Source organism: Prunus persica, chromosome G1 (assembly GCF_000346465.2).
Source record: "Prunus persica cultivar Lovell chromosome G1, Prunus_persica_NCBIv2, whole genome shotgun sequence".
Lineage (NCBI taxonomy): Eukaryota > Viridiplantae > Streptophyta > Magnoliopsida > Rosales > Rosaceae > Prunus > Prunus persica.
Genome location: NC_034009.1, coordinates 45,228,875 through 45,253,133, shown reverse-complemented (window position 1 = coordinate 45,253,133; position 24,259 = coordinate 45,228,875). Strand labels below are relative to the sequence as shown.

The 24,259-nt window shown below is 37.9% G+C and overlaps 3 protein-coding genes across 5 annotated transcripts; 2 read left to right on the top strand and 1 right to left on the bottom strand.

The window, feature by feature from the left end:
• LOC18791649 (FT-interacting protein 1) lies at window positions 1,031-4,756 on the top strand. The gene has a single exon (XM_007225230.2). The coding sequence runs from the start codon at window positions 1,433-1,435 to the stop codon at window positions 4,541-4,543; it is 3,111 nt and encodes a 1,036-aa protein (XP_007225292.2). The 5' UTR covers window positions 1,031-1,432; the 3' UTR covers window positions 4,544-4,756.
• LOC18791691 (threonylcarbamoyladenosine tRNA methylthiotransferase) lies at window positions 4,819-13,060 on the bottom strand. Its single transcript, XM_020554577.1, has 11 exons — window positions 12,766-13,060; window positions 12,651-12,689; window positions 11,154-11,245; window positions 8,937-9,186; window positions 8,631-8,750; window positions 8,481-8,556; window positions 7,760-7,968; window positions 7,486-7,594; window positions 6,468-6,560; window positions 6,207-6,367; window positions 4,819-5,561 (listed from the first exon to the last, which is right to left on the bottom strand). The coding sequence occupies exons 1-11, from the start codon at window positions 12,961-12,963 to the stop codon at window positions 5,001-5,003; spliced, it is 1,908 nt and encodes a 635-aa protein (XP_020410166.1). The 5' UTR covers window positions 12,964-13,060; the 3' UTR covers window positions 4,819-5,000.
• LOC18792701 (TMV resistance protein N) lies at window positions 15,235-23,475 on the top strand. 3 transcript variants are annotated; one of them, XM_020568472.1, is made up of 10 exons: window positions 15,235-15,980; window positions 16,845-17,943; window positions 18,281-18,553; window positions 18,977-19,858; window positions 19,986-21,533; window positions 21,970-22,275; window positions 22,424-22,811; window positions 22,891-22,906; window positions 23,039-23,279; window positions 23,378-23,475. In XM_020568472.1, exons 1-10 carry the CDS (start codon window positions 15,475-15,477, stop codon window positions 23,438-23,440), a joined length of 5,322 nt encoding a protein of 1,773 aa, XP_020424061.1. In that variant the 5' UTR covers window positions 15,235-15,474; the 3' UTR covers window positions 23,441-23,475. The 3 variants fall into 3 exon arrangements, with proteins under 3 accessions (XP_020424061.1, XP_020424056.1, XP_020424065.1); XM_020568467.1 differs by having other exon boundaries at window positions 22,891-23,279; XM_020568476.1 differs by lacking the exons at window positions 22,891-22,906; window positions 23,378-23,475 and having other exon boundaries at window positions 23,039-23,179.

Sequence of the window (24,259 nt, the reverse complement as noted above, 5' to 3'; positions counted from 1 at the left end):
GAAAAACTTCATATACTAGGTATTAGTATTACATGTCTATTTCTCTATATGTCCTCTTCTGTTTACCTTCATTTACTGCAAGCAAAATATTTAATTTGCCTGCAACTGGCAGACCACTAGATGCATCATTTTCTCTACACCTGGCCTTTTGTCAGCCACCAGCGCATTACCAAATTGATTTATAATGACCAAGTTCTGACAGTCAAACTGGCACTAGAAGCTGGTTTTTTTTCGTCCCACATAAGAGAAGCAACATACACAATTCAAAGATTTGGGCTTTGCTCAAAAAGCAAAACTCACTAATGTCTATATTTTATGCAACAACAAACCAGTAAAGCAATTCTGCTGAGTCGGCTCATCACCCTCTCATCCCAATACCAAGCCAAACCTTTCTTTTTATTTTATTTTATTTATTTGGGTAAATTAAATAATAAATAGGTTGTTTCAAAGGAAACCTCTCTACTTTTTCTAGGCAAAAGGAGAATTATGATATTGCTGACCTTTTTAGCCAAAGACTTGACAACAATCCATCCACAGTTTGAAATTAATAATGCATCTGCCTAATTCCTTGACAGGGAGAGATCCAATTAAAAAGGATACGTTGCTTTTGGAAAAAGTGTGTATGTTTCATCAATGAAGTGATCGCTTTCACTTCCCTCTAAGAATTATTTTAGCATTCTTCTCCTCCACCTAAACATTATCTCCATCAACCCCATCTCTCTCAAAAGCACAGGGATCCACATGTACCACCCCCTGAATCAATGAGATTTCGCTATACAAGTGAAACACCGAAACGACGTTGTTTAGTGAACAGTACATAAGTTGTATACATCATCAATAAGTAAACAAGAAAATGTTTTGCTGTGAAACTGTCTAACAACACAAAATGTATACGTAAATGTTTAGTTGACATGCCGTATAAGAATATGAGATACTTCTGTCGACAGATTAAATCTAAATCATTAATTAAGTTGATATTCTTGTTAAAATGTGCGGTCTAAATTTACAGTATGACGATGCATCAATATACAGCATTATTAGGCTTATAATTGAAGAGATGAGGACAGCATTATAATAGCTCTCCTCCCTGTTTTTCTCATAAAAGCTCAAATATATGTACCCACTAGAATCTTTATCAATCAAAGGCCATATGATCCAAGGGGGCCACCTCACACCACCAAACGACCCTCCTTTCTAACATTTGTTTCTGTCTTCATACTCCAAAATGAATATCTCATCACCACCACCGCCTACTCTTCTCCCCACCTCTCTCTCTCTCCCCCCTCTCTCTCCTACCACCATTTCTGTCGTCTTCTTCTTCTTCACTGCTATTCACAACCCAACTCTCACTTTCCCTTTCATTTTAGACCATAAAATTCTTCTGTCACCTCTTAGCTCTCAGCTCTCAGGGTCCAATTAGTTATCAACGGCCATGAACAAGCTGGTTGTTGAAGTTCATGATGCAAGTGACCTCATGCCCAAAGATGGTGATGGGTTTGCAAGTCCTTTTGTGGAAGTAGACTTTGAGGGGCAGAGACAGAGGACCCAAACCAAGCCCAAAGACCTCAACCCTCAGTGGAATGAGAAGCTGGTTTTCAACATCAACAACCCAAGAGAGCTTCCAGGCAAGAGCATTGATGTGTTTGTTTACAATGACAGAAAAAGTGGTCACCACAAGAACTTCCTCGGCAGAGTCAGAATCTCAGGCGTCTCTGTTCCCTTCTCTGAGCCTGAAGCCACAATCCAGCGCTACCCTCTTGACAAACGAGGCCTCTTCTCCAATGTCAAAGGTGATATTGCTCTCAGAATCTATGCAGTTCAAGATGACCATTATGCCCCTCCTGCACAGCATGAGGATGGCTCTGGTAATGTTGAGTTTACTAGCTCTGGAAAAGCAGAACCTCCTCCTCCGGTTCCTCCTCCTCTGCAGGAAATCAATACCAACAGGGTTGATGAGGAAATTAGGCGTGAACATTTTGGGGATGAGAAGATGAAGAAGAAGAGCAAGGAAAAGGAAGTGAGGACCTTCCACTCCATTGGCACTGGGGCAGGTGGTGGTGGTGGTCCTCCTCCTCCTTCAATGGCTTATCCTCCTCCAATGTCTTCTGGGTTTGGATTTGAGACCCACCATATGAAGGAGAAGGCACCCACCGTCGAAACCAGGACAGATTTCGCGCGAGCGGGTCCTGCCACGGTTATGCATATGCAACAGGTTCCGAGGCAGAACCCGGAGTTCGCGCTGGTGGAGACTAGTCCACCACTCGCGGCGCGGCTGAGGTACAGAGGCATTGGAGGGGACAAGACCTCAAGCACATATGATCTGGTGGAGCAGATGCATTTCTTGTATGTGAGTGTGGTGAAAGCTAGAGATCTTCCAACCATGGATGTCTCAGGCAGCCTTGACCCTTATGTGGAGGTGAAGCTTGGGAACTACAAAGGGGTCACCAAGCATTTGGAGAAGAACCAAAACCCGGTGTGGATGCAAATTTTCGCTTTCTCCAAGGAGAGGGTGCAATCCAATGCGCTAGAAGTGACTGTGAAAGATAAGGATATTGGCAAGGATGATTTTGTGGGGAGGGTTCAATTTGATCTCTCTGAAGTCCCTCTTCGCGTGCCGCCGGATAGCCCTTTGGCTCCTCAGTGGTATAGGTTGGAGGACAAGAAGGGAATCAAAGTTAGAGGAGAGGTTATGCTTGCGGTTTGGATTGGGACGCAGGCTGATGAGGCTTTTCCTGAGGCTTGGCATTCTGATGCCCATGACATTAGCCATATGAATCTTGCCACCACAAGATCAAAGGTTTACTTCTCCCCTAAGCTATATTACCTTAGAATTCAAGTTCTAGAAGCTCAGGATCTTGTCCCTTCAGAGCGAAACCGGCCTCTGGAAACATATGTGAAGATACAGCTAGGTAATCAGCTGAGGGTCACAAGGCCTTCCCAAGTGCGTACTATTAACCCAATGTGGAATGACGAGCTCATGTTTGTGGCATCTGAGCCTTTTGAAGATTACATAATTATATCAGTTGATGAGAAAGTTGGTCCCGGAAAGGATGAGATATTGGGAAGGCTGATCCTTTCAGTTAGAGACCTCCCGCATAGAATTGACACTCATAAGCTTCCCGAGCCTCGGTGGTTCAATCTCCAGAGGCATTTCGCTAGTGTGGAAGAGGAAAGTGAGAAGAAGAAAGAGAAGTTCTCGAGCAAGATTCATCTTCGCCTCTGTTTAGACGCAGGTTATCATGTTCTTGATGAGTCCACGCACTTCAGCAGCGATCTTCAGCCTTCCTCCAAGCACCTGAGGAAGTCGGGCGTTGGAATTCTTGAGCTTGGCATTCTGAGTGCCAAAAATCTGCTGCCTATGAAGGGCAAGGAGGGCAGGACCACTGATGCGTATTGTGTGGCAAGGTATGGGAACAAATGGGTTCGAACTAGAACACTTCTTGACACTCTGACACCTCGCTGGAATGAGCAGTATACTTGGGAGGTTTACGATCCATACACTGTCATCACCATTGGTGTTTTCGACAATTGCCATGTCAACGGAAGCAGAGAAGACTCGAGAGATCAGAAGATTGGGAAGGTGAGAATTCGGTTATCAACATTGGAAACTGATCGGATTTATACACATTACTATCCCCTTTTGATTCTCACACCCTCTGGTTTAAAGAAGAATGGGGAACTTCAACTGGCTTTGAGGTTCACTTGCACAGCTTGGGTTAATATGGTAGCTCAATATGGAAAGCCATTGCTTCCAAAGATGCATTATATCCAACCTATACCTGTCAGGTACACGGATTGGCTCCGCCACCAGGCAATGCAGATTGTCGCGGCAAGGTTAGCCCGAGCAGAGCCACCACTCAGGCGCGAGACTGTTGAGTACATGTTAGATGTAGACTACCATATGTTTAGTCTGAGGAGAAGCAAAGCCAACTTCCAACGCATAATGTCGGTTCTTAGCGGAGTCACGAATGTCTGCAGATGGTTTAATGACATCTGCAACTGGAGAAACCCAATCACGACATGCCTTGTTCATATCTTGTTTGTGATACTAGTTTGCTACCCAGAGCTAATCCTGCCCACAATTTTCCTCTACCTCTTTGTGATTGGTATATGGAACTATAGGTTCAGGCCAAGGCACCCACCTCACATGGATGCTCGGATTTCACAGGCAGAGTTTGCGCACCCGGATGAATTGGATGAGGAATTTGACAGCTTCCCTACAAGTCGACCCGCTGATATTGTGAGGATGAGGTACGACAGGTTGCGTAGTGTTGCGGGTAGAGTGCAGACCGTTGTCGGAGATTTGGCAACCCAAGGGGAAAGAGCTCAGGCAATACTAAGCTGGAGGGATCCGAGGGCTACAGCAATCTTCATCATCTTCTCGTTGATCTGGGCTGTTTTCATATACATTACTCCATTCCAGGTTGTGGCAGTGCTGGTTGGGCTCTACTTGCTTCGGCATCCACGATTCAGGAGCAAGATGCCTTCTGCGCCTGTCAATTTCTTCAAGAGGTTGCCATCCAAGTCAGATATGCTACTATGAGATTGAAGCTATTACCTGCAGCTCGTTTTCTTTATTATTTTTGTAAGAGCAGCTTATTACTTATTCACCTCATTCTTGTGAAGAAAAAGGTTATTCAGTAAATAAACCCAGCAAATAATAGCAGGAAAGACAATGGGATAATGTATTTTTTTCACTTTTCTTGAATATGTACATCCAGTTTGTCAATATCCCATATGTAGAGTCATTCTTTTATCTCTACTCCCCGAATGAGAGATCGACCAAGTTGCTGAGGCATAGTAGGAAGTCAGGCCAACTAAAGGTAAAAGAGGTCAGTTTCACTTAGAAAAAAATAGATCCAAGTTTCAAGTTTCAACAGCCGTACCATGTCCAATATTACAAACATACCGAAAATATTCTATTTTTTGAATAGACAGACAAGCTCATATGACATTTTTCTATGAAAAATCCTTGACAAAAATGGATTAGTACAACCAGACTAATTAGATGACAGAATCCTAAATCCAAGATGTAATAGTAGAGTTACAATTGTCAGGAAGCTCACAAGCATCCCGCCTAGAAGAGCCCTATCAACGACACCCCATTCACGCAAGCTTCCTTGGGTCTGCTCTTGCTTTTTCTGGGATCCCAAGCCTATTTCATTCTCCACAGGTTTCTCAACATGTTTTTCAACATGGTTTTTTCGCTTCCTCAGTAGCCATCCAATCAGATTTCTGCTGTTCCTATCTTCCAGCTGAACGTCATTCTTTGTTACAGCACACTTTTCCGACTGTCCTCCACAGCTTTCTGGTCCACAACAACAATTTTCCGACTTTGTTGAACATGCACTAGTCTCATAATGGTTCAAACCAGGGAATTTTTTTTCCTGCTTAGGCCTTTCATTTCCTGAAACTGTATCATTTATATGAGGAATAGTCTCAATCACTTCTCCGAAAACTGACCACCTTCCAACAGATGTGATCTTCACAATAGCTGAAGTCCCCAACATACTTTCCGGAGCAGCTACAAGCACCTGCACATATCCCTTGGTATGGCCAACCTTGGGCAAAGAAAGAACAGATAATTGTAAACATCACTTGATTTCAATTGATTGAATAATTGTCCAAAACCCCATAGCACTTTTGGCTAGAAGGTCATCTTGGTTGGCTGTAACACCAAAAAAACAAACCGCCATTTTGGTACCAAAATATCATTGGCAACAAAATTGAAATAGCAACTACGTCAACACCATTAGTAGTTCTATCATGATCTACCCAAAACTATTTATTATCAAATGTTGAGTTCATAAAATATAACTATATAAAATTTGTTCAACTCAATTGTTATGAAATATTGATCCAGAGATTGAAACCTTCATTATTAAACACCAAACTGGATTACAATTTTGTTCAATAATATGCATGCAAATTGCAATTAAGCCACAACTTGAGTTGTTTAATTGAATCAAAAAAGAAAAAAGAACTTAATTCAAAACAAAAACTAGCATGACTCCAGATATCTGCTTAATTATCATGATGTTTCAATTAATAAACAATACAGAAGAAGCCTGCCCCTAATCTGCAATGCTGACAAATGTAGCTATCTCAGGTAGGAGATTATTGGAGCACATTTGTACAGCGGATTGCTCGCTCAATTTTTCCATACATTTACCTGACATGGATGATAAAGAACTACTTAAACTTACCAAGTGAATTCCATCAGTGGCAACTTCAGTTATCCATATTCTTTCCACCCTGCCCTCCATCCCAACATATGGTGTGAAAGCTTCAAAAACAGAAGTCAAATCACGACTCCTTCTCTTCACTACAGTACTGGGGACCTTTTTCATCCTCGCAGCAGGTGTTCCTGAATATAGAAACAAGATAAAACACAAAACAGATTATTACAAATTTATGTAATTGCTAAAACTGTTAAATATGAACTTGGGGGGAAAAAATTCACATACCTGGTCGAGGATAGAACTGTGAAATATGAACTTGAGGGAACTTGTACAGCTTAATAAGGCTAAGAGTTTGAGTAAAATCTTCATCCGTTTCACCTGAGAAGTCAGGAAATAAGCCTAAACTCCTCAAGTAATATTCTTTGGACTGCTCAATTCATATAATAAAGTAATCAAAAGTCCAAAGTTACCTCAAAAGTACCCATCACCACTGCAAATAAAACTGATACTCCAAGAATATGTTATACATACATTGTTAATGCTCTTCCTAGAAAGCTAAGTTTTACCACATGGAAATATACCAGTTACTCACTGATACAGTAAACTTGTTCAAAAAGAATTTACGAACTTGACGTCATTATCTATGATGTTAAACCACCTTAAATTGCCTTTACTTAAAGAAGAAAATGGGGAGTAATTCCACTATAAGGAAAAATGCTAACCAAGTAGGAGAAGATATGGAATTTTTACATTGGCAATTAAGATCGTAATATTTACTTCAATAAACAAACAATCATTATTTTCCCCCAAGCACATCCACATATTATCAGTTTATCCAGAGCACATCTGGAACTCTTTAAAAAATAAATAAACAAATCAGGTAGTGTTGGAGCCAAGCATACTGGGAAAAATATCTATATACAATACCATGTGTAGGGAGGTACGTAGTAAGAAGGCTTCTTAGTGTCTAATTATTTAAACCATTCCAAACAACTTTGTCTACCTCCAGGAATCACTTGTACCCCATTCATGCTAAGTTTATCCCCCAACGTTTCCAAGTCAATCTTAGTGCTTCCCTTTGGAGTGCTATAGTATCACAATCTTAAATTGAAACTTCTTACCATGTTAGCCAAATTTTTAACATATGTTGCATGAGAAGTTTAGCATGGGAATTAAAAAACAACCTCAGAGATATGCTACATCAGTAACTGATCAACACAGAATATGGTGGTCAAAAATTTGAATCATTGTGAAAAATCAAAAGAACAAGAGCAATGATATCAGAATCAAGTTAAACACTGACCAGGAAATCCACATATTATATCAGTTGCAATCTGCATCCCTGGCACAAGCTCAGTTAGGATATCTACCACAGTCTTGAACTCGCTTACAGTATATTCCCGATTCATTGCCTGAAACAATAAGGATATTTAGTTTAACAAAGCGACCATAATGTAATGGGAAGTCTAGTTATGTACATTTGAGAAACACTACATTTATAATTAAATCTCAGGGAGAAGTAAGTAAAAGGATAAATCAACAACAGCTATAATAACTAGAAGCATTTTAGCACTTACAGTTAAGACAGCATCACTTCCAGATTGGACTGGTACATGTAGAAATGAGTATACACATGGATGTCGCAAAACTTCTGCTATTTCTTTCAAGTGCTCCAGAATGAAAGGAGGATTTGTCATCCCAATTCGAAGCATTGTGCTTGCATCCGAAGGGAGTTCTGCAACAATTGCATTCAATAAAATTGGTAGATTGGCACCAATATCACGACCTGCAAACATCAGGTTAGCCACCATTATTGTTCAACTAAACACTGGCACAAGCAACATCTTAACTTTGTTTGTTTCTTTTTAAATATTACATCATTTTCTGTGTCCTGTCTGAAATTATTTCTCCTGCAACATCCAACAAACAATAATACTAAAAGTAGGAAGATATCAGGATACAGGAACATGATACACTTGTGTTTTTTGTTTTTTGTTTTTTTGTTTTTCTGTTCAAATAGGAACTCACATGTTTAACATAGTTCTCAACCAACTAGAACCTCATTACCATTTTGAGCAATAAAGCTCAAGCAGCTATACTAACCACAAGTTGAAGAACAAGATATGGTTTACATAGTTTGATCATTACCTCAAGCTTCCAAGGATTACATCACATGAATGTATAATATACCAAAACCAAGTACCATCAAGAACTCTATTGAGACCAAATTTCTCCAGACAAGAAGTACGTTCACATTCTCAACTAAATCAAGACAAGACAATTATAACAATAAATTACCATAAGCTCCAGTATCTTCACTGCTCAACCATATTTCTTTGACTCCGTCAGCTATCACAGATTTTACACGTCCCACCTGCAGTACTAAAATTCTTATTAAATTGAAATCTGATATAAATATATAAGGAAGACCAATATCACAATACTTACAAGGCCATCAACAGTATAACTCCCTAAATGACCACGAGCATGCTTAGTCTTGCAGTAAGTGCAAGCACCTAAACAACCAACGTTAATAGGGAGAATCTCAACGAACTTGTTTTTCCTCACCTGTGGAAAAAAATAAGAGCAAATACTTCATCTCCAGACTAGTTGACAATATAAGGTGGAAACAAAAACAGATTTTTGCAGGAGTGAAGAAAACCAAAAAATGTGTTAGAATGGGTAACATTCCAAGAAAACTAAATCGAAAACAAATAAAATGCAAACACCAAATTGCAGATCTAGAAGACGAACCTTAGGGAGGTCAAGCGCTGGCAACGTCTTACGGCTCAAAAGGCGCACCTCATGACCTTTCAAAGTCTCTTCAACAATTTCAACCACACGGTCAATTTGCTGGACTCCTACAATGCTGACACCTTCTAGCTCCTTTATATCTCGACTTCCTTGCGGCACACACCCAGCCACCACCAGGGGCTTTTTTGCACCTTTACCTTTTGCTATCAGAGTATCCATGGCAGATTGACTTGGAGATTTGACTGTGCATCTACATAAAGTAATAAACTCTATAAATTGAGAATTATGAGTTGACAGATAATTACAATTATCATAGGTAAACATGTGCTTTAGAGAAATCTTAAAATAAAAATGACAAATTTTAAAAATAGTGTAAACAAAAAAGGGTCAGCTTGAAAGAGAGCTCTACAGCATTAAAAGACAAGCATAGGATGCACACAATTTCTGAGGAATACAGATAGGAGCAATGTTGCAATACATCAAGCACAGTAGTTCGTTAAAAAAAATTATATTGCTATTAATTACTACACAAAAGCACTAAGAGACCTGGGACAAAAGCTTTTGGCAGAAGGATTCTAAAGTGCGGGAACAGTCGCAATGACAATTGTTGCAGAAGCGAGTATAATGGACATTCCATACCAGAATACAGCCACTCCAGTAGTAACCCATAAAGAATTTGAACATTGTGACTCCAAAACCTCAAATCTTACTAATAATATATGACGTACTGTTTTCCCTTAAATATATTATTAAGCAGTTGCAAATGTTGTGAAAATAAATTGATTTTAAGTAGCTCCTAGGTTCAAATACTAAAACTTATTAATTCTTGACTTAGTTTTGATAATATACATGCAAAGCAGAGTGACATACCAGTTTAAATACCATAGTTTGATAATATACATGCAAAGCAGAGACATACCAGTTTAAATACCATAGGACCAATATCCCATGATGTGTTAGTGCACAATGTCATAGAACAAAATTGCAGAGAGTGACGGTGAGAAATGGTTGGATGACCATGCAATAGTAATAATTACATTCTATTTGGTGGCAGATGCAACCTAATAGCTAAGAAAATCAAAAAACCATTTGAAAAATGTGAGATGAGAAAGGGGCTTAGGTATTTTAGAAAGAAAATGTAAAAGCCAGTCAATATAACTGGCCAATTAAAAGCACTCAATTGGGGTTCTCTTTTATAGGAAATGGAGACATATTTATTAATGTTGAAGTGGTAAAGCTTACATTAACGCTAAACATGCAGTCCACCAAAAAAATAAATCCACACGATGTCAAGAGTAATTGTATTCATACCACAAAGTCAACAATTACTTCCCGTCATTTTTTGTAAAGCCTAAAACCCAAATTTTACCCTCTGAATCAAATTTAAAAAGAAAAGGAAGAAAATAGTTTTGGGTGCTCCTCCCTCCCCTCTCCTGCTGTACCCTGCCAGTGACTTACTCTACCCCTGACATCCCCACTCTCTTCCCTCTCCCCTGCAACCCCACCCCCAGCACCTCTCCTCCCTCTCTCTCACCCACCAAAAGAGGAGCCCAGCTCTCTCTCTTTCTCCCTTTCTCTTTTCTTTATCTCCCTCCTACACCGGCCACAAGAGGAGGCCACCCTGCAAACATCATCACTGAGAAATCTCACTTGAAACCTTGTAATCCACTCTATCTGCCTCTTACGAGACCGCTTAAAGTCAACTTTGGTAAAGAAAACCCCAGTTTGTTGTTCGTCACTTAGTTTCATTGATTGTTAGAAATGACAATATTTCCTCATAACACGATCTATGCAAGCTACTTTCTTGTACAAGACAGGACACCATTTTTTTACAGGGTAGGGAAGCAGTCAATTCAAGCTGATGACTTGTGCCTAAGTAAGTTTCACATGTCCACATTATCGCAAGTTTTTCTTTTAGCCTTCTTAGGTGCTCAAGTAAATTTGACTACCTTGACAGTTATCATCAGAAGCAAGAAAGGGATTCGTTCAGGAAAGAACAAAAAGAATAGATGACTTAAATGCAAAGAATTTAAAACAGGTGTACTAAAGTTCAAAAATATTACTATACCACAAACTATATCCTTTATGTTCCAATGACTGAAGGAGCACTAAATTATTCCCTTGACATTGATTTTCAAATATAAATTAAGACATTGTTTTCAGTGTAAGACATGACCAAATCCACTAAACAAATGATACCAATAAAAGGATCCTCACGTATTTATGAGCCACAGGTCTGCCTCCTCAGGATTGTCACTTAATGGATAACCGAAAGCTGAAAGTTGGCCAGCCATATATTCACTGTCACTCTGACATAAACACAAAGTGCAAGGAAAACAAATACAAACATGAGAAACTTTACTCATTCAATCCCTGATAAATTTAGCCGAAAAAAAAAGAAAAAAGAAAAAAATAAATATATGCCGGTGACACAACCAAATCTCATGCTTATATAACATTAAGGTCAAGCGAAATGGAATGGTGAGCTAAGAGCTGGAGTTTACATCAACAACCTCCCTAAAATTGGGAAGTTCCCAGTAGATGATCTATTTTATAAATGGGAGAAAAAAAAAACAGCACGATCAGAAAGGATGCAAAATCCAAATTAAATAAGAATAAAAAACACTACTACCAAATAAATCCTACTTATAAGTTATAACCACAATAACAACCTTAAAATTTGATATCATAGATCCATTTGAAATAGGTGGATGATAGAGGATAATCAGCAAATAACTAAAACCTTAGATACAAATATAAGAAAACTTCAAACAAGAAACCAACCAAATTAGATGCACCTTTATTGCCTGGAGATCTACAAAAGCAGTTCAGCCATTGGCTTAACGCCCCCACCCCTCCTTCTCTGGTGACATCCTACATTTCTTAAGGAAAGGAATTTTCAAATATTAAGAAGACTTACCCTGTTCTCATCATCAACTGCTCTACCTTGCTATAAACCAAAGGTTCCACCCAAGCTAATGGTCATTGATTTAAGAAGATAGCCTAAAAATATTCTTAAATTGTGATGTTTTCTAACCTTTAGAAACCCCTTCCAGAAACTTTTTATATATAACATAATGCTGTCAGTTATTCATTTTCATAATAAGAGTATGGAAAATTCCTAGCAGCCCAACTTTGTCTCCCATCATTTGTTTCCCAACCTATTTGGCACTTGCTGCACACACTGTATCATTGGTGTAGAAAATCAACCATGTTATATAACTCACTTGGACATTGCCATCTTAGTTGGGGAACAAAAGTTGGCAAGTGTGGCATTTCCCTAAAAACCTAGCAGTCTTCTATTTCCATGCGGCTTGAAGAGCAGTAGGACAGGAGAAAGATTAAGACTTATTATTAGAAAGGAGCCCACAATTATTTATTTTTCTGTTTCCATTATTCTTTCCAAGAACCACAAAAACCTCTGAATTTGTCTTCTCAAAACAGCTGCTTGAATTAATCATTTGAACCCCTCTTACCACATCATATTATCCAAAACTTGCAAACTTAACAAAAAATGAAACTCCCCCGCTTACTACTGAAGGAAAAACTAAAATTATTTATTCAAATTGTTGAGGAAATATGAAGGTTTTCCTGGTAAAGTATGAGATTACACTAAATAAAGTGCAAAAACTGGTAGGCCATCTACACAGTTGGTCATGGGTAACATTAACTACAGAAAAATAATGGGGTAATAATAGAATCCTGAAAACGTACCTGGTTGTGTGAGCACCCAAATGTCTTGATATATATAGTCTGCATTAAAAAAAAAAACAGAAGTTAGCGAAAGAAAATCATCACTGGAGAGGGAAAGAGAGATAGAGAGAACGACCTGAGTTCCAGGGATTTTGGGAGAGAGAGGAGCAAGGGGGTCTTGGATTTGAGATAGCTTATTGCTATTTCCATTGGGATTGGGTTTGTTCTTGTTCTTGTTCTTCTTTGGGTTCAATCCGACGGCTGTTATGGGCAAACGAAACCCCGGAGGAACTCCACCTCCGCTCCCAACTAGCAAATCCTCTATGTCCTCCATTTCCTTAACTAACCTACACGCACTGCAAAACAACGACCCGCGATGGTTGGAGCTTCAAGTTCAAACACACAGACGACGGACAGAGTGAAGGGGTTATGTAACAGCTAAATTTCTAGAATTCTGGAAATAGCCCAATTTTGCACTTTTTAAGATTTTTGGCCCAATTTTGCACTTCTTAAGATTTTTGGCCCAATTTTGCACTTCTTATTCTTAATAACACACTGGGACCCGATTATATATATATTTGTAATGTTTTGCCCTTTAAGAACATATATGATGTAAAGTAAAATGAACTCTTGTGCTGTCAAGAGACACGAATTAAAAAAAAGACTAATTTTAATTAAAAAAAATAAAAAAAGACTAATTCAGTTGCTTCACACTAATGCCACTTTATTATTATTTTAAAAAAAAGGACTAATTTAGTTGTCAAAATACGCGAATAAAAAGTGTACTTTACTAAGAAAAAGAAACCTAATAACATTATATAAAGTCTTAATCAGTTTCAGTATCTGAATCTTTATGTAATCAACATATTTTTTAGATTAAATTTTATAAGCTTATTAGTTGAAAGCAAAATAAAATACATAAATATATATAATTATTATTATTTTAGTTCCATTTTTTAGCAAAATAAAAATGTAAAAGGGATGGAGGAAACTCGCTTGCGAGTCCTTATTAAATAGGATACGGCCTAATAGAGACAAAGTTGGGCTCTTTTGTTGATTTAATTAATAATTTATTTTTTAATTAAATTATTTTAATAAATTAAACATATTAAATTAAAATTAAAAAATTAAAAAATACACCATGCCCAGATTCTCTCTCTCTCTCTCTCTCGATCTCCTCTCCTCCTAGCCCCCAGCCACACAAACCACCACCCAAGCTTACTCAGGCCACCTATCCCAGCCTTAACACCTCTCTTGTTCCAGCCCAACCCATCACCTCCCCCATGCCACAGATCTGATCGTTTTCCCCAAACCACAAATCCCACAGATCTGATCGTTCTCCTTCGCATCCACCATCTTCCCCACATAAAGAAGCTTGGCGTCGGTTTGTAGTGAAGTTTAAGTTCTTTTTGAAAGTTCTCTGTCTCTCAGGTTTGGTAATATTTGGATCATTCATTTTGCTTGTTGAAATTTAAGAAGAAGGAAATGTGCCATTCTTTTATGAAGTTTGAAAACAAAGATTCCCTTAAAGTGGAACAGCATAAGTCCACCTCATTAAAAAAAAAAATTATGAGTTGCGACGGGGTAATTTGCAATTCACTTTCAATGGCAGCCTTCAACTCACCCACAGTTGTTATTGAGTTGCTGCAGTTGACGACATGTTCTTCCGCAAGTTCTTGCAAATCTTGGGAGGGTCGGATTACTACGACTCGCAGGTTCATCTCGATGTTGAATCTCTGGCCTGTGTTCTATAAGTGATTCTTGATGGGCTATGGCTCTGGGTGTGGTGGGGTGTGGCGGAGAGAGAGAGAGAGAGAGAGAGAATTCATAACAACTGTGGACAGTGGTGGGTTGCGACGGAGGAGATATCTTCTGGGTTGGTTTTTTGTTTTTTGTTTTATTTTTTATTTTTTTATAATCAATTTTAAAATAATTTTAATGATTTAAAATTAGTTTTGAAAATAATTTTTTATTATTTATTTGTCCACTTGTAAGTACACCTCATTAAAAAATGGAACCCACATTAGCCACGTAGGCAGATAACGGATTTCTTGACGGACTCGCTAACGGAGAGAGCAATCTGTAAGTTTTCCGCGACGTTGAGTATGTACCCATAAATGTTTTTAAAATCGGGTATGAACTCGTAAATAACCCTGTAGATTGAGAGATTTACTGTAATTTACTTTTATTTTAGGGTAATGATTTCCCCACTCCAATTTTATCCACTTACACTCCTTTTTTAGTTATAAAATGGAGTGTAAGTGGATAAAATTGGAGTGGGGAAATCACCACTCTTATTTTATTATAAAATATTTAATTATTTTTAACATATGAAATAATCAAGTTGTCCTCATATTTTTAACATTTGAGTCCTAAAAATGAGGGCAAATTCATCGTGCCCATGCTTTTATGTAGGGTATTTCATCAAATTATCCCGGAACTTATATCTAATTATTAATTTACACCTTAACTTTATTTAATAAAAAATTAAAGACTCGAAATTAACTTTTATTCTCAATGTACCCCATTTTACAATACTTGTGTTTTTCTTTTCTTTTTTCTTTGTCTTTTTTTATTGGACATTGTGCTCGTCTCTTCCCTCTCTTTTCATGCCTCTTTCCCTGAAGCTTTCTTGCATTTTCCCGACTTTCAATCTTAGCCGTCCAGCGGATCATGTAGCCAGCACGCACAGAAAGCGACTCCTGACTTCGGGTAGTTCAATAATATATTCATCTGCTGCCAAGGTAGAAAAAAATAATTAATTATGAGATAACTTCTTCTGCTCAAGTCGGATCGGAAGGCAGTATCAATCTGTAGTTGGTCTGATCTGAACCAGTATCAATTAATGGATGAGAGGAAAGCCTATAAAGCCTCCTCTTCATCCTCACTATCCTCCTCATCAAAACGTTGGGAGTACCACATATTCTTGAGCTTCAGAGGTGAAGACACGCGCAATGGCTTCACGTCCCACCTTCACAAGGCATTAGAAAGCAGGGGATACGATGTTTTTATGGACGAGGACGATCTACAAGTAGGGCAAGTTATAAAACCAGAACTGTTGCAGGCAATCGAAAAGTCCAAGATCTCTGTAATTGTCTTCTCAACGAGGTATGCAGATTCCAGTTGGTGTCTTGATGAGCTGGTGAAGATCATGGAGTGTAGAAGAACACTGAATCAAATCGTTTTGCCAATATTCTACAAGGTGGATCCTTCAGACGTCAGGAAACAGACTGGTACTTTGGCATCTGATTTTCAGAAACATACCATCCGACATAAAGATGAGGTGGTAAAGGAGTGGAGAAAGGCTCTTACTGAAGCAGCGGATTTGTGTGCCGGGGTTCTCGAAGACAGGTAATCAGTGATTTCCTTGGAAGCTGCGGATTTACTATATGCATATATTAATACTAGTTACTAGTTCAGTAACGATGAAAGCTACTTTGATAGGATTTATGTGTATAGTTTTAGTACACATTTATCTTTATGTTTAGAAACTTATATGCAGATCTCGTCAAAATATGAGTTCTTTTGGTAATTACCAAATTTGGTAAAAAAAATTTTAGTGATTCATAAAAATTGGGTGGATTTGGGTACTTTACAAAACCAAATACACTTTGAGTGATACTTTTAAGTTTGAAAACATGAGGAAGAAAAAATTGTCTCGGAAATCGGTCAATTCGGCAAAATCGGAATCATGATGATATGTTTGTGTATATGTTCTATAGGTAATAATTTGATGTACTATATGTAAATATACTTTAAACTAAGAATCAACTTTATAGTGATCTAGATTCATAAAATTTTAAATTATTTGGTGATTAAGACTTTATGGTTGAAAAACATTGTTGGGAATATATATTTTAGCGTTAGTTGAGTTAGGGCTTTTCTTTTTTCTTTTTTAATTATTAGTAAATTGAGTTTTTCTTTTAAAGATGATGTGTCAAACTTTAATTTCTTAAATTAAATTTTAATGAAGTGGAGTGTGGAAAACAAAAGTCAAGCAGATAATGGCAGAGAAAATCAAAATAGAGGATCCGAATCCTATCCTTGCACCCTAGTTCGAATTCTATCTCCGTAATTTAGAATATCGCTTGTATAAGAATACTAATATGATAATTGGGACCTAACATAAATGCAAATAAATAGAAAGTTGACATTTAGAAATCTAATGTTTCATCATAACGAGTCTTTTGTTTTGCTTCATAATTCAATTTTCAGGAATGAAGCAAAGTTTATCGAGGCATTTATTGAGAATAATATTGTCGGACGGCTTTCCACAACTCCCCTACCAGTAGCCGCTTACCCGGTTGGAGTCGACTCTCGTGTACATGATATGATCAGTTATCTTTTAGGTGGTGGATCACAAGATGTTGTCGTGATTGGAATTTGGGGGATGGGCGGACTGGGCAAAACAACAGCTGCGAAGGCTATTTATAATCGAATTAAGGATAAATTCGAAGCTCATGGTTTCCTTGGAGACATTAGGGACACTGCAAATAGACATGGTCTTATTTATTTGCAAAAACTACTTCTTGCTGAAATCAACAAGAAACCGACCAAATTTCACATAAGTTGTGTTGATGGAGGGATGGGTATGATAAAAGAAGAACTTGGACGTAAAAGGGTACTTGTAATTATCGACGATGTAGATGAAAAGGAGCAACTCGAAGCGATAGTTGGAAATGGTGATTGGTTTGGCTCTGGAAGTAGAATTATAATAACTACTAGAGATAAACATTTTCTAGACGTACTTCATGTGAATAAAACTTTCACGGTTCCAGAAATGAATCCAGATGAAGGTCTTGAGCTCTTTTGTCGGCATGCCTTTCAAAAAGGTTGTCCTAATAAACGATATCTTGAACTCTCGAAAAAGGTAGTTTTTTATAGTGGAGGTTTGCCACTGGCACTTAAAGTTTTAGGCTCTTTCTTGGTTGAAAGAACCATAGCAGAGTGGGAAAGCCAATTGGAGGAATTGGAAGGAATCCCTCCTAAAGATATTCTAAAAAAACTGAGAATAAGCTATGACAGTCTAGATCATATCGAGAAGTGTATATTCCTTGATATATCTTGTTTCTTCATTGGAATAAACAAAGACCAGGTCAGAAAAATATTAGATGGATGTGGCTTTAAAGCAGAAATAAAAATCAGTGTCCTCCTTCAGAAGTGCCTTGTAACTGTTAATGAAGAGAACCAGCTAACGATGCATGATCTACTTCGAGACATGGGCAGAGCAATCTCTCAAGAAGGTGACCCAGAAGACCGGAGTAGATTGTGGCTCAGCCCTGAAGATTTGACAGATGTATTGGAAGACAAATCTGTAAGTACTTTTTAATAAAAGTACAAGATAAGCCCATGTATGTATGCGTAACATAGTCGGTTTTCCAACCCCTAATAGATAGAATTCCCTGCATGTGTACGTAATATAGTCGGTCTCATTTTCCAATTCTTTCTATTGGTTTGAACTTGCATTAAGAAGGCTCAGTCAGGCAAAATCAACCAAACTATATGTTTTGCCAACCAAACTTCATGCGTACGTACTATTATAGCTTTGTTAACAAACCTGTGGATAAAGAATTTGGTTAACACATGCAATTTTCATGTGTGTAAATCATTTGCCAACAATGCTTTTCTTACTGAGTGCCTTTTTTTAATAGGGAACTAAAGTTGAAAGACTTGCTCTAAATCTGCGAAGCTCGGAAAAGGCTAGTTTCGGTACTGAAGCATTTAGCAAAATGAGAAAACTGAAATTGCTCCAGCTCAACTATGCAGAGCTCACGGGAGAGTACAAATTTCTTTCCAAAAATTTAAGATGGTTGTGCTGGCATGGATTCCTTCTAGATTCGATACCAGGCGACTTTGATCTAAGAAGCCTAGTTGCTATGGACCTGCAGTTTAGCAAACTCAAAATAGTTTGGAAGGATTGCAAGGTAAGTTGGAGAACTAAACCAAAACATGTGCATTATTATTGCATTCAAGAAGTTTCAATATTGAGTCTTTTTTTATTCTGTTATTTATTAAGTTGTTGTTTTAGTGGGAAAAATAAACAATCAGTTATTTTATTGGTAGGATGATGAAGGGTCTTTAATTATAAGAAAGTATTAAGATGTGAGAGTGGGTTTTAGGTCATGATAAGATAGGTCTTTTATTCGTTGAACTGAATTAAAATGAAATAGCATATTCTCTCAAGAAATTAGTGTCTATTTGTGTTGTGTATTTCTCTTCCTCCTACAAGGTATAATAATCTCAACCGAGTTGTTAGTTTTTTTCCGTCTGGTTTTGTACATACATTATGTTTCTATCAGACCTTTTCGAATTTTGATTTCCATTTTAATTTTGTTTTTGTGTAACAGTTGCTTGAGAAGTTGACAATCATTAATCTGAGTCATTCTCATGATCTAACAACATCACCAGACTTTTCAAAAGTCCCAAATCTCGAGGAGTTGATATTGGAATGTACGAGTTTGTCTGATGTCCATGAATCTATTGGTGATCTCAAAAGACTTGCTTTGGTAAATCTTGAACACTGCAAAATGCTTAAAGATCTCCCACTGAATTTATATAGATCCAAGTCTATTGAAACTCTTCTACTTAATGGTTGTTCAAGCTTTGAAAACTTGGCTGAGGGCTTAGGGGACATGGTATCATTGAGAACTCTGGAAGCAGACGATACAGCTGTGACAAAAATACCATCTTCCATAGTAAAATTGAAGAACCTGAGATCTTTATCTCTATGTGGTTTGGAACGGTTAACTGGCTTTTTGCCCCATTCTTACCTGAGATCAACTGGTTTTTTGCCCCCTTTGTTAGATGGCTTAAACTCTTTAAGAAAATTAGCTCTTGCAAACTGCAGTTTAACTGATGATGAACTCCCTAAGGATCTCGGGAGCCTAAGTTCGTTAGAACATTTAGATTGTGGACAAAATTCTTTTTGTAGACTGCCAAGCCTAAGTGGTCTTTCAAAGCTGGAATATTTATGTTTAAATGACTGCAGAAAACTTCGTGAAATCCCAGAATTACCGACAAATCTGAAAGTTCTGAGAGGGTTTGGCTGCACAGCATTGGAAACAATGCCAGATTTTTCAGAAATGTCAAGTATAAGAGAACTGTATTTATCTGATTCGTCCAAACTCACTGAGATTCCTGGCCTGGATAAGTCATTAAACTCCGTGACAAGGATTCATATGGAAGGCTGCACCAATCTCACCACCAATTTCAGAAATAAAATCCTACAGGTCAACCCTTCTCTCTCTCTCTCTCTCTCTCACACACACACACACAGATGCACATCAACGTCCACCGCATGTATACACATGAATGAATACGAATGTACTTACACAAATTTGGCTCTACATGGTATAGGGATGGACTTCTTGCGGATTTGGAGGCATTTATCTTGAAGGATTATATGGTATTCCTAAGTGGTTCTTCTTGGTCGGTAATGAGTACAATGAAGTGGATTTTGAAGTGCCCCAAATTTTCAGTTGGGATTTAAAAGGGTTAACGTTGTGTTGCGTTTACTCTTCAGACAACCCAAAACCAAAAGATGGTCTTGGCATTATGGTTAGAAATGTAACGCAGGGAACTACTTTGCACACCTGGCCAGCAATTGCCTCGGTAAAAACAGACAGTAAACCTGAAGATGATTATCTTTGGCAGGGACAACTATCGAACGATATGCTCAGTTTGCAAGTTGGGGATAAAGTCTTGCTTTCTGTATTTGCTACAGTTGATTTTGTGATAGTGAAGAAAGCAGCGGTCAATCTAGAATGGGACAAAGTTATGAAGGAAAATATGCATGATTCGGATCCTCATCTATATGATTTGTCGAGAGCTCCAGATGAGGCAGGACCAAGCCAAGTCGAACCATTGAGAGAATTAGTTCTCGCAAGCTGCAATTTTGATATTGATTTATCTAAAAAAATTGAAAAAGCAGGTTCTACAGATGTTGGCATGATTGGTATTTGGGGGATGGGCGGCATTGGAAAAACAGCGCTTGCCAAAACCATTTATAACGAATTTGAACGTATCTTTGAAGGTAGGAGTTTCCTTGCAAACGCGAGGGAAGTAATTGCACACCAACCCACTGCTGGTCTAGTTGGTTTGCTAGAACAACTTCTAAATGATATCTTGAAAAGCAAGGACCCCATAAAGGTTGATTCTGTTGAGGTAGGGATCGATATGATAAGAGCAAGACTTCGCCGTAAAAGAGCACTAGTCATAATTGACGATGCAGATGATCTACAGCAACTAAAAGCAATAGCTGGAGCTCGTGATTGGTTTGGTCCTGGAAGTAGAATTGTTATAACAACAAGAAATAAACATTTGCTAGAGCAAGTTGGAGTCGATAGCATGTATATGGCTGAAGAAATGGATGAAAAAGAAGCTCTAGAGCTTTGGCATGCCTTCGAAAGTGGTTATCCTAATCAAGAATATCTTGACCTCTCAAAACGTGTAATTCGTTACTGTCAAGGTTTGCCACTAGCACTTAAAGTTTTTGGGTCTTTTCTGAAGAAAAGAACCACAGCAGAGTGGGAAAGCCATTTGGAGAAATTGGAAAGAAGTCCTCCTGATGGAGATATTCAAAAAATATTCAGAATAAGCTTTGACAGCCTACCTGATGATACAACGAGAGAGATATTCCTTGATATATCTTGTTTCTTTATAGGAATGGACAAGGACTATGTAACACAAATATTGGATGGATGTGGCTTTTATGCAACGATACGAATCAGGGTTCTCATCGAACGGTGCCTTGTAACTGTTAGTGAGCAAAACGAGCTAATGATGCATGATTTGCTTCGAGACATGGGAAGAGAGATCGTTCGTAAAAATGCCCACGGTCACCCTGAAAAATTTAGCAGATTGTGGAAACGTGAAGACGTAACAGATGTATTGAGCGATGAATTTGTAAGTACTTTCCCAATAAAGTTTTAGAATGCATCATGCAAGAGAAGCATATGTATCCCGTGTCTATAATAAATTAAAATGTCCTTTTCCATTTTTTGTTTTGTTTAGTACAAGCAATAATCTAAACCAAAGTAAAATAGGGGGTTCTCACACATCCACACTACCAAGGTGCCATATGAATTTGAACCAGAAACCTTAGTCTACAAGTTTAGACCATTTTTCACTTCGCTAGAACCCACTGCCATTTCTTATACAATAGCCATTAAGATCAAAGCTCAATTAGGCATAACCAACAAAAAATATGTGCTTTGATTGCAAACACAAACTATAGGGCGTAACATAGTCCAATACTATTAATTATACCTTTTGGTTAATACATACGCGGATTTTTCATGTTTGTAAATCATTTTTCTAACTCGGTATCTTTTGTTAACAGGGAACTAAAAAAATTGCAGGGGTTGCTCTACATTTGGATAAGAAATGGCATGGGCATTGGCATTCGTTTCGAGATTTGACTAGATTCAGTGCACAAGCATTTGCCAACATGAAAAAACTGAGGTTACTCCACCTCAGCGGAGTAGAGCTCACTGGAGAGTACAAAGATTTTCCCAAAGAGTTAATATGGTTGTGCTGGAAATATTTTCCTTTAGAGTCCATACCAGATGACTTTCCTACGCAACCAAAACTAGTTGCTTTAGACCTGCAGTATAGCAACCTCAAAATAGTTTGGAAGGATTGCAAGGTATAATAATCTCAACTTCTCTGGTTCTTTCCTTGTGGTTCTATACATATATTATACTTCACCTTCTCTTCATTTTGGTTTAATTTCTGTATCAGAGACCTACCTTTTGGATTTTAATTTCCATTCTAATTTTGTTTTTGTGTAACAGTTGCATCATAATTTGAAAATCCTTAATCTCAGTGGTTCCCGTCAGCTAACAAAATCACCAGACTTTTCAAAATTCCCAAATCTCGAGAAGTTGATATTGAAAGGTTGTGGCAACTTATTTAAGGTTCACTCATCTATTGGGGATCTTGGAAGACTTTCTTTGGTAAATCTTGAAGACTGCAAAATGCTAAGGGATCTCCCACTGAATTTCTATAAATCCAAGTCTATTGAAACTCTTATACTGAATGGTTGTTCAAGATTTCATAACTTGGCTGATGGCTTAGGGGACATGGTATCATTGACAATTTTGAAAGCAGATAACACGCGCATCAGACAAATTCCATCTTCCATAGTAAAATTGAAGAAGTTGAGAATTTTATCTCTATCTGGTGAGAATTTTGAAATTCCATCTTTTACCCCTTTCGTTACATGCCTTCAACTCTTTAATAGAGTTATTATGTCTTGCAGGCTGCAGTTTAACTGAGTATGTAATCCCTGAGGATCTATGTAGCCTAATTTCCTTAGAAGATCTGCTTCTTGCAAACAATTACTTTCGTAGCCTACCAAGTCTCGCTGGTCTTTCAAAGCTCAAGGTCTTGTGTTTAAATGCATGCAGACAACTTCTTGCAATCCCAGATTTACCGAAGAATTTGTGTGTTCTGAAAGCAAATGGCTGCCGAGAATTGGAAACAATTCCAGATTTTTCAGAAATGTCGAATATGAGAGAATTGTATCTCTGTGATTCGTTCAAACTCACTGAGGTTCCAGGCTTGGATAAGTCATTAAACTCCATGACAAGGATTCATATGGAAGGCTGCACCAATCTGACTGCCGATTTTAGGAACAACATCCTCCAGGTCAATCTCTTTCTCTCTCTATCACACACAGACACACGTGATATACGCACTTGAATAAGAATGTAATGCTTATACAAATCTTGCTCTACATGATATAGGGATGGACGTCTTCCGGATTTGGTGGAATCTATATATATAAAGCAAAAGGCAGAGAATGGTGAAACATTCAAAATACCAGAAAATGTCATTGGTTAATGCAAACATTAAGAATTGAAATTATTAATTAAATGAGGATAATATGGTAAATTCACAATTTTTCGTATTAAAAAAATTAAAAAAAAAAGAAAATTCAGATAATGGATTCTATTTTTATGGAACACAAATATCCATTATCTTTATAATTCTAAAATAAATTTAAATTTTTTTTAAAAAAAACCTCTCGCATGCGCGGAAGCGCGTGCTGAGAGGCTAGTTTATTTGAATGGAATTTATGATATTCCTGAGTGGTTCAAAATCGTCAATGATGTGGACAGAAATATCTTCTCCTTTGAAGTTCCTCAAATAATCATGGGTCGTGATTTAAAAGGGTTGACTATATGCTTCGTTTGCTTCAAAAGGCCTTTTTATTGGCGTTATCTGGAATTTAAAGATTCTCAAGAAAGTCATATTGGCATTATCGTTAGAAATCTTACCAAACAAACTGCTTTGCACGCCAAGGTAGCATTTGCCTTCTTAAAAAGGATGCGTGAATACCGTCATCTTTGGCAGGGACAATTGTCAAACGATGTGCTCCGTTTGCAAGGCGGGGACCAAGTCTCCATTCTTGTAAGACCTAGTAGTGATTTTTTGATAGTGACGAAGACAGGGGTTCATCTAGAATGGGACAAAGTCATGAAGGAAAATATGGATAATATGGATAATCCGGATCCTTATTTGTATGATTTGGAAACAAATCGGGATTTTTCAGCGGGATTTTTCGGCCATGATGCATTTGTTCGCAGTAATCAATCGAGTGTTGTGGATGAACAATTAGCAGTGGA

Bases quoted from the DNA above. Each gene is read 5' to 3' on its own strand.
- LOC18791649 (XM_007225230.2), top strand. From the start codon at position 1,433: ATGAACAAGCTGGTTGTTGAAGTTCATGATGCAAGTGACCTCATGCCC.
- LOC18791691 (XM_020554577.1), bottom strand. From the start codon at position 12,963: ATGGAGGACATAGAGGATTTGCTAGTTGGGAGCGGAGGTGGAGTTCCT. The intron at 7,595-7,759 runs GTAAGTGCTAAA...TTATTGTTTCAG, and splicing joins GAAGTGATGCTGTCTTAACT to GCAATGAATCGGGAATATAC. The intron at 5,562-6,206 runs GTAAGTTTAAGT...TCTTTGCCCAAG, and splicing joins CCACTGATGGAATTCACTTG to GTTGGCCATACCAAGGGATA.
- LOC18792701 (XM_020568467.1), top strand. From the start codon at position 15,475: ATGGATGAGAGGAAAGCCTATAAAGCCTCCTCTTCATCCTCACTATCC. The intron at 15,981-16,844 runs GTAATCAGTGAT...TTCAATTTTCAG, and splicing joins GCCGGGGTTCTCGAAGACAG to GAATGAAGCAAAGTTTATCG. The intron at 22,812-22,890 runs GTGAGAATTTTG...TATGTCTTGCAG, and splicing joins GAGAATTTTATCTCTATCTG to GCTGCAGTTTAACTGAGTAT.